The 15,380-nt window shown below is 35.8% G+C and overlaps 1 protein-coding gene across 2 annotated transcripts in view; it reads left to right on the top strand.

Moving 5' to 3' along the window:
• The window catches only part of ADAMTS6 (ADAM metallopeptidase with thrombospondin type 1 motif 6), a 151,319-nt gene extending 136,438 nt beyond the window's left edge, over nucleotides 1–14,881 (top strand). For both annotated transcript variants that reach the window (XM_074813305.1, XM_074813304.1), the window contains 3 exons: nucleotides 3,846–4,022; nucleotides 5,249–5,405; nucleotides 11,422–14,881. In XM_074813305.1, coding sequence (XP_074669406.1) covers nucleotides 3,846–4,022; nucleotides 5,249–5,405; nucleotides 11,422–11,531 — 444 coding nt within the window. In that variant the 3' untranslated portion in view covers nucleotides 11,532–14,881. The remainder of the gene's footprint in view (nucleotides 1–3,845; nucleotides 4,023–5,248; nucleotides 5,406–11,421) is intronic.
• Nucleotides 14,882–15,380: the final 499 nt, after the last annotated feature.

Below are 15,380 nucleotides of genomic sequence, written 5' to 3'. Positions count from 1 at the left end.
CTAGGTTTTTTTAATAACCCACTACCATAAAACAGGTAAGTCATTCCCAGACTATACCTTAATGTGTCTATTTTTATTCAAGATAACACATATTTTTTGGAATCAGTTCTATAAAAAGTTGTCACCTTTATATCCTGACACCTGAAGAAAAGTGGTTTCAGCAACTTTTCTCAGTGTAGATCAGCATCTGACTTAAAGCAGAAAGGAAAGGAGTGAGAAGAAAAGAATGGATGGGTGGGAGGGGATGTTCCATGGAAGACTCTGTACTACATCTGTGGCACTGACAGTTTGTAGGCTCTTTGCATTCGTTACAGCAGTACTTTATTTCCAACTGGAATATCTAGTCATCATCTGAGTACTAACAAATAATACTATCCATATGACAAGTTATAGAGCCATAGATACATGTTGTCTGTATACTGTTGCCCTTTAGCTGCGTCCTGGAGACATTGCTCATTAATACATCATTCTTAGAGCTATCAACATTGCCACCCTCATAAGAATCTTGAAGAACTTTTTAAGGCCTTCATATCCAGCCTTTTATACAGCAGAAGCATGTTATAATTTGGAACAAAATCATTCTAATCTAAAGATTCAAGCTCTGCTAAGCTTCTGGTTGTGACGGTATTTAATTAGAATTGTGAAAAAGTGCCAACTTCTTTCTGGTATGAATTTTGCCAGGTGTAGCTTGGCAAACTGTCTTGACTGATGATACCATTTTAATATAATGAGAAAACCAGCTTTTTTTCTGTTCAGGATTCCCAGAAATAGAATGTATTCAAATCCCTATAGTAATATACATTTATATATTTATTTATATGATTTTCTGACAGAAGCGTGAAAATGAAATCAAGAGTGAACTCAATAAGTGAAAAGTTGAATACTTCTTCTGTTGAAACCAATAGCAAACCTTGCTACTTTTCTCTGAAATGCAAATTCTGAAGTTTTGTTCTCATACTCAAAACAGCCAATATGTGATAAAAATTAAACAATTATAGAACTCTTTTATATGCTAATGCACTTGTTGAGCATCAGTATAGTTACACATTTTTTTAGTCTTCAATGATAATTAGCAAGAAATTATGTATCTTTTTGGTCAGAGAAATAAACAGTTCGTAAACACAGAGATTAAATTAAGTCCTTAGGGTAATGTAAAAGGTCTTTTATCAAATAGTAATTGAAGTTAACAGTGTCTTGCCCAGTGGAATGTAGTCATGCTTGGGTAGTGTCAGTTTTGCCATAAAATTTTTCACACTTTGCAATAGTTGAGCTTTGACTGAATTATTCTGCCCACTGTAAATGACTTCTTTTATATTTTTTCAGATAATAAACCAAGAAAAACTAATCTAAGGATTTCTTGAGAAGTGCCTTATCAGACAAGCACATTTACTTTGCATTCATATTACCATTAGTCATGACTTCCTCTGAGTCAAAAATTCTAGAAGCATTTAATAATGGTTTTGTTTGTCTGGGTATTTTGTCTTGCATTTGCTTTGAAGACATATTTTTTTGATAGATTCTACTGATGCATTTTATTTTTGGTGATTCAGTATTATTGTAGGCAACCTATTTCCTTACTTCACTTTCATTCCTGGGGACTGGATGTAATCCATCTTATTTAGTGGAATTTTGACTATGACTCCAAAAAAGTGGGTTTTTAAGGGACATTGTTTCCTTCCGGTACCAGTAGCTGAAAGAAGATTTTTCTCAAATGACAGTTTAGACGTAGATAAAAGAACATATCTTCAAGTAGGACTAGGAAATGGATGCACCTAAACTCAAATTTTGATCCTCAAACTCTTGTTTATTTGATAACATATTCTAGCGATTATGAAACAGCACAAGCTGATTGGGTTTTGACAATTTTTACAAGGTCCTTTCAACCTTGTCTCTTTTCTGTTTGTTTTTGACAGAATGCTGTCACTGAGAAGAGGTTGAGTGCAAGTGGTTTTAAGCACTCAGCTAGGAAGGGGCACTTGCTTCTAGTTCCTGCCTAAAAGTCATGCATTTTACAGGAAATATTTGTGGGGGAAAATAAACGCAACATTCCATGGAATTTGGACCAGAACTGAGGAGTCATGATCATGATGCTGAAGACCTCACATACTTGGGTTTTTTGTCTCTATTTAGATTAATATTCTTTTTGCAGTTCAGCCAGAGATACAGAGATCTTTCTTCTCTTACTTTCCTTCTTTCCCTAGTTTTCCAGAAGACAGGTACTTAGGGTACACAAGATTTGGGGTTAAAGCCCCTTCAGTATGAGGACGATTGAACCTGGACGTTCTGTATCAGAATTCGAAACACTGAACTACTGTAGATAAGGAGGCAGTACCTTGATAGGAAAGAATAGGATAGGAAAGGAAAGATTAAATTTTAAGTAAGGTAATCATATTCTCATTTTATAGTTCTGGATTCTAAACTTTGGATAATAAGATTTGGGATAAACTTGTCCATTCTGTATTCAATTGTTTAGGTGGCTCCCACTGAGACATTTTCTTAAAGATCTTATTTTGAGGTATATACACCTTTACATATGCATAGGGAATATCAATACATAGTACTGTGGAACTGTTTTTAAAATTCTTTAAATTAGGCAGAGATGCTTCAGGATTAGGCATACAACAGTAAAGTTGGAATCACTCAAGTCATTTTTTTGAAAATTAATCTTAGGGGGTTTTCTGTTTTCCCCAGTTATACACTGACCTGTTTTGGATGTGTGGGAGGCCTTAGGTGTGCAACCTCTTAAATACTGCTTCAGTTCCACGTAGTATTATTTCCCAGATAATGTTTTGTCTCTAGAGCTGCTTTCATGTGAAAGGCAGTTCCACTTCAGCATAATCTGTATGTAAGGTTTATGCTATCAGAAACTGATTTTGGTCCAAATACTGCAGATATGCTTATGGGGTAAAGATTAACATGCCAATAGGGAATTCTGAAATGGTGCTTGCAAAATCTCCTGGTCAGATGTTGAATAGGGACTGATTTGTGGAAGGTCTTGAGTTTTAATTTTGTTAACACTTGTCTCTTCCCAAATCTGCAGTTGTGCTAATGTAAATGTCAGATAATAGCAAAAATGAAGGAAAAGGGGAAGAAGTCCAATATGAAGAAAGAGGAGGAAGAACAAAGGTCATCAGACCTGCTTCTTTTCAAATTACTGTTTATTATCTGCTTGTGTTAGAACAAGCAAGGGAGTGATAAAAGGTGGAAAAACAAGAACTGTGTGAAAACAGAATTAAAATTTAAATAGCAAAGCAGAGAAAAGCATGCATTGTAAGAGAGGGTACAGTATTTCTATCCGAACTGTCTGGTTTCTATGGAGTCCAATAAAGCATTTATCTTCCGATATGCATATTGAGGAAAAATGTGTTCATTGTAGCTCAGTAGTCTGTAAGTGAGGTGGAGAAAGACTGTACTAAGGTCATATGAAGAACAGAGTGTTCTACTTTTAATTTCTGAAATGCACACTCGAGTTTGTTTCATAATAGTGCTACGTGTGGCAGACCTTTCTACTTTGCAGCAAAGTGCTTTTCTTAAACCTAACCTAAAAGCTCTTATGTATAAAAGTAAATAATAACACCATAGCCTAAATATAAATAGCAAAGGAAATCTACTTTTATCAAATCAAAAATTATAAAAACTTGAACTTAATAAAGCAATCATCAGTTAGCTTGTCTAAAGATTTTAAAATTATTATTATTATTATGATCTTTTTGGGAAAATTGTAATTATAGTTTAATTGTAAGACCATAAATATATTCTCCTGTTTTCTATAATCACATTTCCAACACTTTTATTGAATTTTTACTGAGATTTTTCATTGTTTATTCGCATCAATATTTTTTCAGTGCACACCAAAGTGTGGCCCAGGATTCAAACACCGAATTGTTCTGTGCAAAAGCAGCGATCTTTTAAAAACTTTTCCAGCTGCGCAATGCCAAGAAGAAAGCAAGCCGCCCGTCCGCATCCGCTGTAGTTTAGGCCGATGTCCTCCTCCTCGCTGGGTTACTGGAGACTGGGGACAGGTATGATAGTTCATATAAGTATTTTTTGCTATTAGTCTCCTACATGTTAGCACCTTCTAAGGAGGTGATGTTGCTGGAAATGGATAAGAGATGGTTTCCATGATGAAACAAAAGCTTCTCCCCTATTTTTTGTCTCAGATTGAAATGTGATGCTGAATGATGTTTGTCTGCTGAACTCTAAAGGATTTGCTGACAGCCATCTGGTTTCTACTGGATGAATTTCTGTATGCATTTTCTGAAAAATTATATAGTCCTTATTGCAGTTTTTTTGGAAGGGGATTTTGGGATACAGCAATGTTGCAAGATTTAGCATTTTTAAAACACATTTAACTTCCTTGAGAAAAAAATCCAATTTCTATTTTGGTGAGATATAGATATATATAGCCACAAAAAAAACTTTGAGATCTATATAATTTTATGTAAAACACACTGAATTACCAGACAGGGAGCTAAATTGTTACAGAACAGGCTGAATAGTGCTGCCATTATGCAGTGTTTCTAAATATGATACAGTGAGTTTCCTTCTTTCTTTATGTTTTTGCATCTCAGTTATGATCAGTGACCTATTTTAAAAATAATAAATGGATGTTTCAGTTTCTAAGTTTGCTGAGTAATTTGCCACTAATGAAAATAAAACACATTATCTTAACTAACCGAGGGACAATAATTTGTGATATTAGAGTCTTACTGGCTTTTCTTTTACAGTAAGTTGTTCAGATGCACATTTATCTTAAATTGATATTGCACTAAAACCACTGTTTAGTTATAGAAATTAAAACATGTTTTGAAACAGCAAACTGTTTTTGTTTGAAAGATAGTTTCCTTTTTTCTTAAAAAAGTCCTCTAGTAGATTTGAATTCGTGCTCTCTTTGGTTTTTCTTTATTCTAAAGTAATTCTTGAAAACATGCACTTAAACTCAGACATGATATATGAAATAATGCAAATTAAATTATATTCTTATATCTCAAATCTGTACTGTTCAGGGAGCCAACATTCATTGTGTTTTATTTTCTTTGAAAGGCAAGTGCTCACATACAGTGTCAAAAAGGAAAAATTCTAAAATATTTTAGGAAAATTATTTTCTGCATTAGCCAAATCTCTTCGGATACCTGTCTTCTTTAAAATTTGTGCATGTGTACTGTTCCTGATTGCTTTACTGTTATCTTGTTTTATATTTTAAAATTGGATCCAAGTTGTTTTACTTTTTCATCTTTCTTATTTTTAGTGTTCTGCACAGTGTGGTCTTGGGCAACAGATGAGAACAGTACAGTGCCTCTCATACACCGGACAAGCATCCAGTGAGTGTCCAGAAACACTTAGACCACCATCAATGCAGCAGTGTGAAAGTAAATGTGACAGTACTCCCATTTCCAACACAGAAGGTAAGTTTGCCATCTCATTGTAATTTATTCTGGAAAGAGTCAAAAAGTCTAAATGACATCAAAAATGTCTAAATGACATCATCTCTCAGACTGTGAATTAATTTTTTACAATCATTTTCTAATTAGTCATTGTAGTTCAAAGGTGAAGTCAATAAAATCCTAATATAGGTTCTTTGTTTAAAAAAACACCCTTATAAATATATAGCCTAAGTCATGGACAAAATACTGTTGTTTTGTGTCATTAGTTTTCCAGTCTCTTTACTGGTTCAATGGAAATGTCCATAATAGCAGGGTGAGCATGATATACTTCTCATCCACTGACCTTCTACCTGCTCCATCAGTGATTAACATAACAATGTAGTGGCAAAAATAGTTAATTACATGTTTACTGAAAGCCTGGGACCATAGATTTAATGCTACATGGTGCTACGAGCCTGTTCTTTGACTTACCAGCTTCTTCTAATTAACGTTCAATTTCTTGGATTTATAATGCCTGTTTGAAATAATTACAGTATTTTTTACATGATGCAGTCTAATCAGACTGTTAACCAGCTTCATCATAACATGTTTTTGCTAGAGGGTATATTAGATAATATTGTCAAAATAAGCTTATTAATGTTTATGAAGGGCTCCATATCTGAGCTCATAAATTGTTCAAGCCAACCTATTAGGAAATGCTGTCTTCAAAGTAGGATTGGAGTGCTAGTCAGTAAGAAAAAAGAGTTTCCTCATTGATTGTAAAACTGTAGAATAGTTTCTCTTTGTGTGCAAGGGGAAAAGGAATAAAAAATTACCAAAACACACATGTCCAATAATCAAGAAAGATTGCACAGCAGTAATAGTTCTTTTAAAACAGTTATTCCCTGAATTTTGATAGAGTACTTGACTGCAATGTCACTAACACTGCTCTGTAACTAATCTCTCTGCAGTATACAATGGAGTATCTTTTACACAGCTTCTCCAGCTACATTGGAGTTTAATATCTATATGGAACAAATAATCTGGTTTTAAATTTTTAATGAAAAGGCAAATTTTTGCTACAGTCTACCCTGATTTGGTGTTCATTCAATACCTACTGTATCCATTCAGGTTCATGCCAGAGATTCAAAGTTGTCATAAATGTCTGTCAGATGAAGATGTCTAGGATGAAATGGGAGCATACTAACATCTTCCCAGAAATACACTGATGATTTAGTGTATAAGCACCATAATTTACTTCTTAAAAGTTTTAATTTAAATAGGCTTATCATCCCATGTCTCCATTTGAAAAAATTTTGATAATAGGATTTTCCTTGGTTATTTTAATTCCCATTTTTATGTTTAGTGCTCTCAAGTAATCTTTATGTGGTGATTATCAATCTAGGAAACTCTCTGCCCTTTAAAGCTCAAAGGCTAAATGATATTTTATTTCCAAACACAGATGTTGACTTTTTCAAAGTAAGGAAGGTAATAAAGTACTTATAAGAGGACATGATTTAGTCCCTATCTCCGTAATTTCAAGATTACAAGATCATGTTGTAATTTATAGTCATTATGTTAGTAGTTCTTTAGTATTATCAGGAAAATATGCTAGTTTCCCACAGATGAATACAATCTTGGGTTTCCTTTGTGTGATCTATATACACTGTGTGGTCATGGTCTTATTTACTGTGGAACTGTGCAGGGTAACTATGAGAAGTAAGCCTGTTGGTAATAGTGTTTTTCAAGGACTTTCCCTGGAAGATTTTTGTGATCCACAACTAGAAAATGTTGAAAATAATTTACATAGTATTCCAGATGGACTTCAGCTCTTTGACCTGTACTCTGAGTGGGCCAGACACGAGCCAGCTCCTTATTGACAGCCATGCAGCCTCATTAGCACAGTTAGGAAATATTGAGGGGAAAAAAGATATAGCAGAGTCTCTTCCAATAGGTACAGTTCCCAACATGTTGCCACTTAGCATCCCATTTTTTCTTATGTCCCACATTGAAGGTATTTACTGGAAACCACTGATTATTTGTAAATGATTAAGTGGCTCAGATGGCTCCAAAGTAAGTATTATCTCAAAATTCATTGAACAATTTAAAATACCTACATCCTTTCTGAAGAATCTTGCTGCAATCCATGAAATACTGACAGTGCCCTCTTCCAGAATTAAACAAAAATTTTGTCTTCAAGGTATTTTTTCAATACTTCGGCAAGTATTCCTTAAATATATATTCTAATTTATACACATTTCAGAGCTGCTATTGAACACTGAATTTAAGAAGCACAAAATGAGTATTTGCAGAATAGTGTGTGTGCATTGCATATTTTCTGCCTTAAAGAATCCTCTTAGACACAAGACGAGCTGACATCTCCTGTGTTAGTAAAGTGTTAGCCTTTAAACAGAGAGGCCTATCTTTTTCAGCATACTAGGGATGATGGAAGGCTTGTAAGATTTCAAGAACTAACTAATCCTAAGGAGCACAGCTATTTTTGGAAAGGTAATACTTCCTAAGAAAGAAATATTTGAGTTCTGGTATTTCATTATGAATGTTACTTGTGAGAGGGGCATACTGTGCCTGTATGCTCTCTTCTGTCTCTCTCCAGGTGTAGTGGGATGTGAACGGTCAATCACTATTTGGGTTTCAGGGAAGGAGTCAGTTGTCTCAGAGGGAGGTTCTGCCCCCTCGGAGTGCATGTGCGTAGCAGGGCATACCTGCTCGCACGAAGAGACTTTGTCCATGTCCCACCTAGTAGCACTGCCTTGTGTTTTGGGCCCAACTGTGGGACAAAAGCAACTTCAGCAACAGATCATTGGTTTGCAGCAGGGTCAGACTAACTGAAAGGATTCCCTTCCTATTTCAAACCCCAGCAAACTTACCGATTCCCTTCACTTTGCCAAACTCCAGTACTCGCAGCCTGAGGAACCCATTCAGTAATTGCTGGACAATTTAGTTTTGATAAGATACATATTTTTGAAGAGGCTTGAGCCACTCTGCAATATAATGATTGTGTTGGTAACATTTGGAAGCCCTTTCTTGGGGAAGGTATGGGTTGTTTACATAAGAGTCAAAATTTGGGGGATACAGAAATAGTAAAAGAAAGTTACAATACATCTTGTCACATTTTACATCTGCTTTAGCTCTTTGTTTTCTTTAAACTCTTCATTGGTGATTTAGAATGTTGTAGATGAGGTTTTGACAGACTGCCACTGATGGGGGTAAGATTGCATTTGCTGCTGTAAGTGAATTACAGGCAGCATGTACCATGTGATTTGAGTGATTTGAAATGTTTTCAGAATTATTTTGTTCTCTTAAGTGTATATATATATACTTGTCTGCTGAATCTGGTGTGCTAAAGGCCATCTGAAGCTTTACCTGAAAACTGTTTTATCTATTTTTATGTCATTTCAGTTTTCCTTGTATTTTGTGTGATATGTCTTTGCAGTCTCTTTAGCTGAAGGCACAGTGACATTCTGTGGTTTTATTACTGTAACATGATACTTAATATCATAGTATTGTCTGATCTAGCCACAGAGTTCAGGGAAGGGGGAGTTCAATACATGTAGCTTACTGAAATTTATTAACAAAACGGGCTCTGCTAAAAGTTTTCCATTCAACCACAGTGCTATGAAGAACAGGCTACTTCATCAGCCACCATATCTATTTCAAAACTGATTTTTAGAACAGAAGTTGTGGGCAACTTCCAGAATATTGTCTCACTGCTGTCCAAATGGCATTGGCTGAACAGGGTCTAGTTTTAGTCAAGAGGAAGAATAACTCAAAGAAACATGAAATAGGGTAATTTCAAATCCTACTTTTAGCAAAAATGCAGTTAGTGGCTTTACTTGTATTTAACTAAATACAATGTGTATGAGGGTTATTTTTGGGATTGAGTGAATTTTTTACTTCTCATCAAGATCAAGTGAAACTTTTTATTCCTCACTTCATTTATAATTCACCATCTGTCTCTCCTATATTCCCGGTCTTCACAAACACAGGGACCTGAAAGACAATTGACTTCTTTTAGGAAGAGTTTCTGAACCTCGGTGAAACACAGTGACCATGTGTGGTTGCTGATAGAGAAATACATTTCAACCAGCTGTCCCCAGTGTCGTTTCTCCTGGCATCCAATTCTGTTTCCAAATTGAGAATTAAAAATTTAGAAAAGTAATACATAAAACATTGGGAAGGTGGAGTAAAAAAAAGTACAATTAAAGCACTGTATCTGTGTTAATGAAATGAAAGTTTAAATCATTTTATGACCTCTATTTATCCAGTTAAAAGCACGTATATTGCCATTATCAGAAATACCGTTCAGTACAGACCCTAAGTTCAGCCTCATTGGTGCATTCGTATCTTCAGATACTAAAAATTCTCATCTGCACTGAACTTGCTACTAAAGTATCCTTGCAGCATGAGCTAGCATGAGCTAGCACAGTCCCTAACTACCTGTTCCAGAGCAAAAATAATGTACTAGGAGATTGTATGTAGAAGGAACACAAATAGGAGTAGCTGAATGATTGACATGCTGACTGTGTTTGTTTCACTATTACTTTTTCCTTTTCTTACCTCTTTGGTGTGTCTGTTGTCTCTTTCATATTTGGCTTACAGACATCTCAGAGTCAAGAATTGTTGTTCTGTCAGGCCTTGGAGCAACAGCGTTCTGGCCTCCAATCTTCGCTTCTAGATATCAAATCAATACAGAATATGATAATGGTCAAAGTATTGCTAGTTTATCTCCTTATTATTCACATATTCTTTAAAGCTGTTGTAATTTGAGAAAGATTGTAGGAGGAAGCCAGTATCCAATGCAACCTTAAAAGTGTAAAAACTTGCAGCATTCTTTTGAGACAAATAATTTTCTGAGAAATTAATCTGATTTCATTTTTCCCATCACTTAATTTTTGTAATTCAAACTTGTGGGGTTTACTTTTTCTCCTTACACATCTCTTCCATCTTCCTGCACATGAATCAAAGCTCTTTGCCAAAGTCCTATTTTAATACCAGTCTGGAAGTAACTGCTCAAATGCTTTTGACTAAAAATCCCCTATCAGGCATCTATCACAATGTTCACTCCAGAGCAAAGGAAATCTGCAGCAGCAACATCTGAACTGTAAAACCTGAGATTACCCCTGAGCTGTCAAATACAGCTGTATCTCCAGCTAGATCAGAATGAGAACTGGGCATGGACCAAACTATTCCATTCCCTATTCCCACCTTCTTTCTACAGACAGGAAACTGAGCCAGAGGAGAACCACAGCATATTCCAGCAGTGCTCCTGTAATGTACCCCACAAGTCACTTTAGATACAACCTGTGTGGGATGAAGGAATCCTTCCTCTGCGTGGTTGAGCTCTTGCTCTCGCTTCCTGGGAGAGTTACCTGCCAATATGACAAGGGCTGCTACAGCAGTAAGCCCAGCATATAGGGAAAACACAACTATGAAAAAAAGCTCTTACATGTCTCTTACAGGCATAAAAATGACTTTTCCTCCTGTATAAAAGAAATTGTGGGTGTGTGGAACCAAGCCTAAAGTGTAATCCACCATTCAGTCCAGTCACTGAACTCACACTGTTGGTGCCTTTATTCATAGCACTCGTCATTTTCTCCATCCCTGTTACCTGCAATGCACATTCTATTTCAAGGATTCTTACAAATGCAGAGGCATGGTACCAAATAGTGAAAATTGTGTCAATTTTTGGATACTCTCTCATGGATGAATAAAATAACTCCTGAGAGAGAAGCTATATATAAAAGTATTGTAAGAAAAATGACTCACATTTCCTAGCTGTCTAAAGTGATCATTTATCCCAATAAATTATAGTTCTTCCAAGACAAAGTAGGCACACTTGTAAATGTCTGGGCGAGAAGCCCTGCAAACTTTTTTATGGCTTTTTAAAATGTGTTGTGTGCACAAGACTGGACTACAAAGAGCCGTTACAAAGAGGGCAAGGTGGATGGATAGAGAAGCAGCATGTTAAATGTCAAATTTTCTTTGTGCTTTAATTTTTATTTCTGATTTTTTTCTCTTTAATGCTTTTAATTATTAGAGTGCAAAGATGTGAACAAAGTGGCATATTGCCCACTGGTGCTGAAGTTCAAGTTCTGCAGTCGAGCATACTTCAGACAGATGTGCTGCAAGACCTGCCAAGGACACTGACCCACAGAAAGCACAGGAATGTGTCTTGTTATTATCATTGTGGAAGAGCGTCCATCAAAGAGAGCCACACAGCGGAATGAGATTGACGTCCTTACAAATGCATTACCCTGTGGAAAACGTAACCACTGGTCAGCCCCAGCTGACAGGATTTCAATATTATTTTAACTTCTGTGAAGTGGGATTTATTAATCCAAAGTGCTGGACACAGTATAAGGAGGGCATGCCAAATTGGAAAGATCCACACAACACATATAGAATAGCTTACTGTGGAACATTTGTGTTCTTGACTAAATCCAATAGTCTGTTTACCTCCTTGGACCATTAAAGTAATTTTTATTATGGACTAGCAATGACACTGAATCCATTTGTATTTAAAACTGTTTAAAATGTAGCTGTTATGACTTGGTCTACTATGGAAGTAAAGAAGAATCAAAAAAATGTTAAGTCATAGCTTAAAAATGTTAACTATTTTATCTCATAACACAGCACCACAATTTAAATTATAAAATGAGCTTGGAAATGTTATTTAAGGAGCAGAAATTAAAAAAAAGAAGTATTTTTCCTTCATTCCACCCAATTCCCTTTGGAGTAATCCATATTTCCTGAGCACTGCTGTGAGCCATATATAAAGCTATACTAAATAGAACAACCATGAGGGACTTAGTTTTAAGAGGTGCAACAGTTATTGCAGTGGTGCATGAAATACGAGTGTGCCATGAAACAAAATGAAATCTGTGTTGCAGGTTTATGGCCATTTTGCCATTGTACAAGTGAAGCTGAGATTTCCACTGAAAGGGAACATTTCAGTATCATGGAGGAGGCAGACTCCAACAGTGGTGAAGACCGTATTGCCAGCTTCTTCACTACTACGGTACAGGTTGCTCAGAACTTACACTTTGACTCCAGCTCACTTTTGTTTACAACACCAACCACAAAGAAGAAACAACTTTGTGGGCATCTAGATCTGGTTTACACGTTACTTTTGATTCTCCAAAACTAAGAAATTCCAGTGCAAAAGATAAGCCTACTGTGTAATAGCAACAGTCCTTTGCAAAGCTGAAAGTTAAAATGGAATCCGGGTGTTCACTTTGATACCATAGCAGAAGGGCATTTGTTTATGAGAAAGAAAATGTGAATGTGCAGTTCAGGAGACCACATCTGAGTGGGCAAGAATTACAACCAAAGAATAAACGACTCATGGAGGTATCTAGGTTCTGTTCAAATGGGAAGTCAAAAGTGTGCTTGAGCCAAGAGGCCTGTTGGACTATGAGGAGTAAGGCACACTGGAAAAGGGGTGGCTAGGATGAAGTCTGGCCGCCTTCACCTAAATGGCCAGGTACGTATTTAAAGCTGGACCATATTTAAAGCTAGGGCAGGTTTCAGCATGAGACTGGAACAAACTCATGCTTATGGATTAGTAGCTAGATGCCTTAACTTTTCTGCCGCCATACTCCACTTACTTCATATTACCATGTTTTTAATATTCACCAAATACTTTGCATTTTTAAATGTGAAACCAAACTACTTAGGCAAGTAACATTCAAGAATCTACCATAAAAAAATTAATTCTTGTGCCTTTCTTCCCCTTCACTTTTCAATAACAGACTCAACAAGGAGATAAGGAAAGTAGGTACTTGTTTATATTAATATATTGTACTTGAACACTTGCATTTTGCAGCAGGTACTTGGTGAATGTGCTTTTATATCCAACTATGCCTCCTTTGTTGTAGTGCAATTAAAGTTATGTGAACAATAACGTGTTACACATTCTAACTCAGATAGCACTTTTTAAAAAAAGTACTCTTTTCAGTGAAAAATAATTTCAGAGTATCCTGAAATTGAAGTGTACCAGTGTATTTTACCAATAACAAGCCAGATGTGTTGCACACTATTTACTAATGTGAATTAACATGGAACAGTAGATATTGTTAACAGGACCCTTACTATGAAATTCCCCCCCCCCCAACACACTGACAATCTATCCGTGGGGTTTTGCATAGCCCGTGTATTCATGACCATCAAATTCCTGTCATCTGCTACCTCTTGCCAGTATTTCCACTTCTGTACACCTGTGACCAGTGGAATTCATTCTCAGTTGGCTTGCATGTATTCACGTATGCGTATTTGCTGCTCTCATTGCCATGTAAACAACTCCTGTTAAAAGTGACACCAGTAGAAAAAAAGAAAAACAATCTTTGGGAGTTGCACATAGGGATTAAAGGCAGTATGTAGTCTTTCTCTGTTAAGTGAATTGACTTTCCATATCCTTTTGACAAAACACCTTGGTGCTACCACGTCCTGGTTAGGTCAAAAATATGATGAAAGGGAAAGGGATTGCTAAGGCATTCCCTAAGCAAGAGGCCTCTTTGTATCAAGGTCCAGTTTTCTCCAGGGCATGATTTTGTTTATCAGCTAATGTGTCTTTGCAGCTAATAGAAAATGGGTTTTCTGTGTATTCAAAGGAAACCTTTTTTTTTTTTTTTTCTTTTTACCTCACTTAGGACATTAAAATTGTAAGGAGTGTTTCCAAAGACACATTTTGCTGTCTTACTGGTGCTAAACACTAGGGAGTCTGATGTTTACTCTGAAATAACAGCACTGAGGTTGGAATTCAAAGAACTCCCTGGAGCAGCGTTGAATTGTATTGTTAAAGGGAACAAAACGCAGAATGTATGTGGATTTACAAACTAAGCAATCCTTCAGACTAAGACCAAAAAATGAAACCTGATTCAAAGAAAAAAAAAATTCGTTTCCACAGCACAGTTCATTGCTGCTGCTACACTGTAGCCATCTATATAATCTAAGCTAAATAGTGTTATACTCCTAAATAGTGACAAAAGGACTATTTGTAAAGGCTATAAACATGGCAGGCCTAGAATCAAATGATAGAATACGAAATGCAGAAATCAGTCTGGTGCCAGTACTTCCACTGAGCAATACTATCAGCTGAAGAAGATCAAAACAGAAAGAAAAATCTAGAGATTAACCCCTCAAGGTGTATACACCCCAAAATAGTCCATTTCGTTAGGAACTTTGTAATGGAGTGAATGTCACATAGATATCCTTAATAATACAGACTGAAATTACCATTGTATTATTGTGATTAGTTGCTTATTATTTTATACTCAGTATTAATGTGGTACACTGTTACTTTATTATTATTATTTTTGCTTTTGTAAATTATATTCTAATTTATTGTCATGTTTCTTAACACTTGTTCTACATGCATTCTCTTGCTTGTAATGAAAACATAAATATTGTAACACTTGATGCAGTGAAATTCCACACCAGGCACAGATTTGTTTTTAACATAGATAATTTAGTAAAATAAAGCTGCAGCTTTTAAGAATGATACCCATGGTACCGTTGTCCATTTCCTGACTTACAGTTACTAGAATTCTGTATGCTTAACATTTGCTTCATCAGATGCATCAAAATATATATAAGATGTTCTTTTTCAAGTAACATCTATATGTTATGCTAGAATACTGGCCTTGCCAGCAGCGATGTTTGTCGTATATAAGCAAAACAATGAGGAAAAGGAAAAGTCAAGAACATGGTTATGTACATTATTAGATAATATTTTAGCCTAAGAATAATGTAGATCAAGAATGACATTAATGGCAGCAAAAATATCCTGTACTTCTTGGAATGATTTCATTAACAGCCAGTCAATAATAACAATAAAATGTCCTTCTTGCATTGAGCTTTTAAGGTTTTATCTGAAGTTTATCTGAAGCCGTGATGTTTTTAAATATAAAGAAGAAAGTCATTTCAGAAGACTTGGTGCTTAGGTCACTGTTGCTGAGAGATGCTTCTTTTCTTACCTGGTAAGGTAGGAATACCTTG

This window comes from Strix aluco, chromosome Z (genome assembly GCF_031877795.1).
Source record: "Strix aluco isolate bStrAlu1 chromosome Z, bStrAlu1.hap1, whole genome shotgun sequence".
In the NCBI taxonomy this organism is placed as follows: domain Eukaryota; kingdom Metazoa; phylum Chordata; class Aves; order Strigiformes; family Strigidae; genus Strix; species Strix aluco.
The sequence above is the reverse complement of the archived record's forward strand: the minus strand, read 5'-3'. Positions and strand labels throughout refer to the sequence as shown.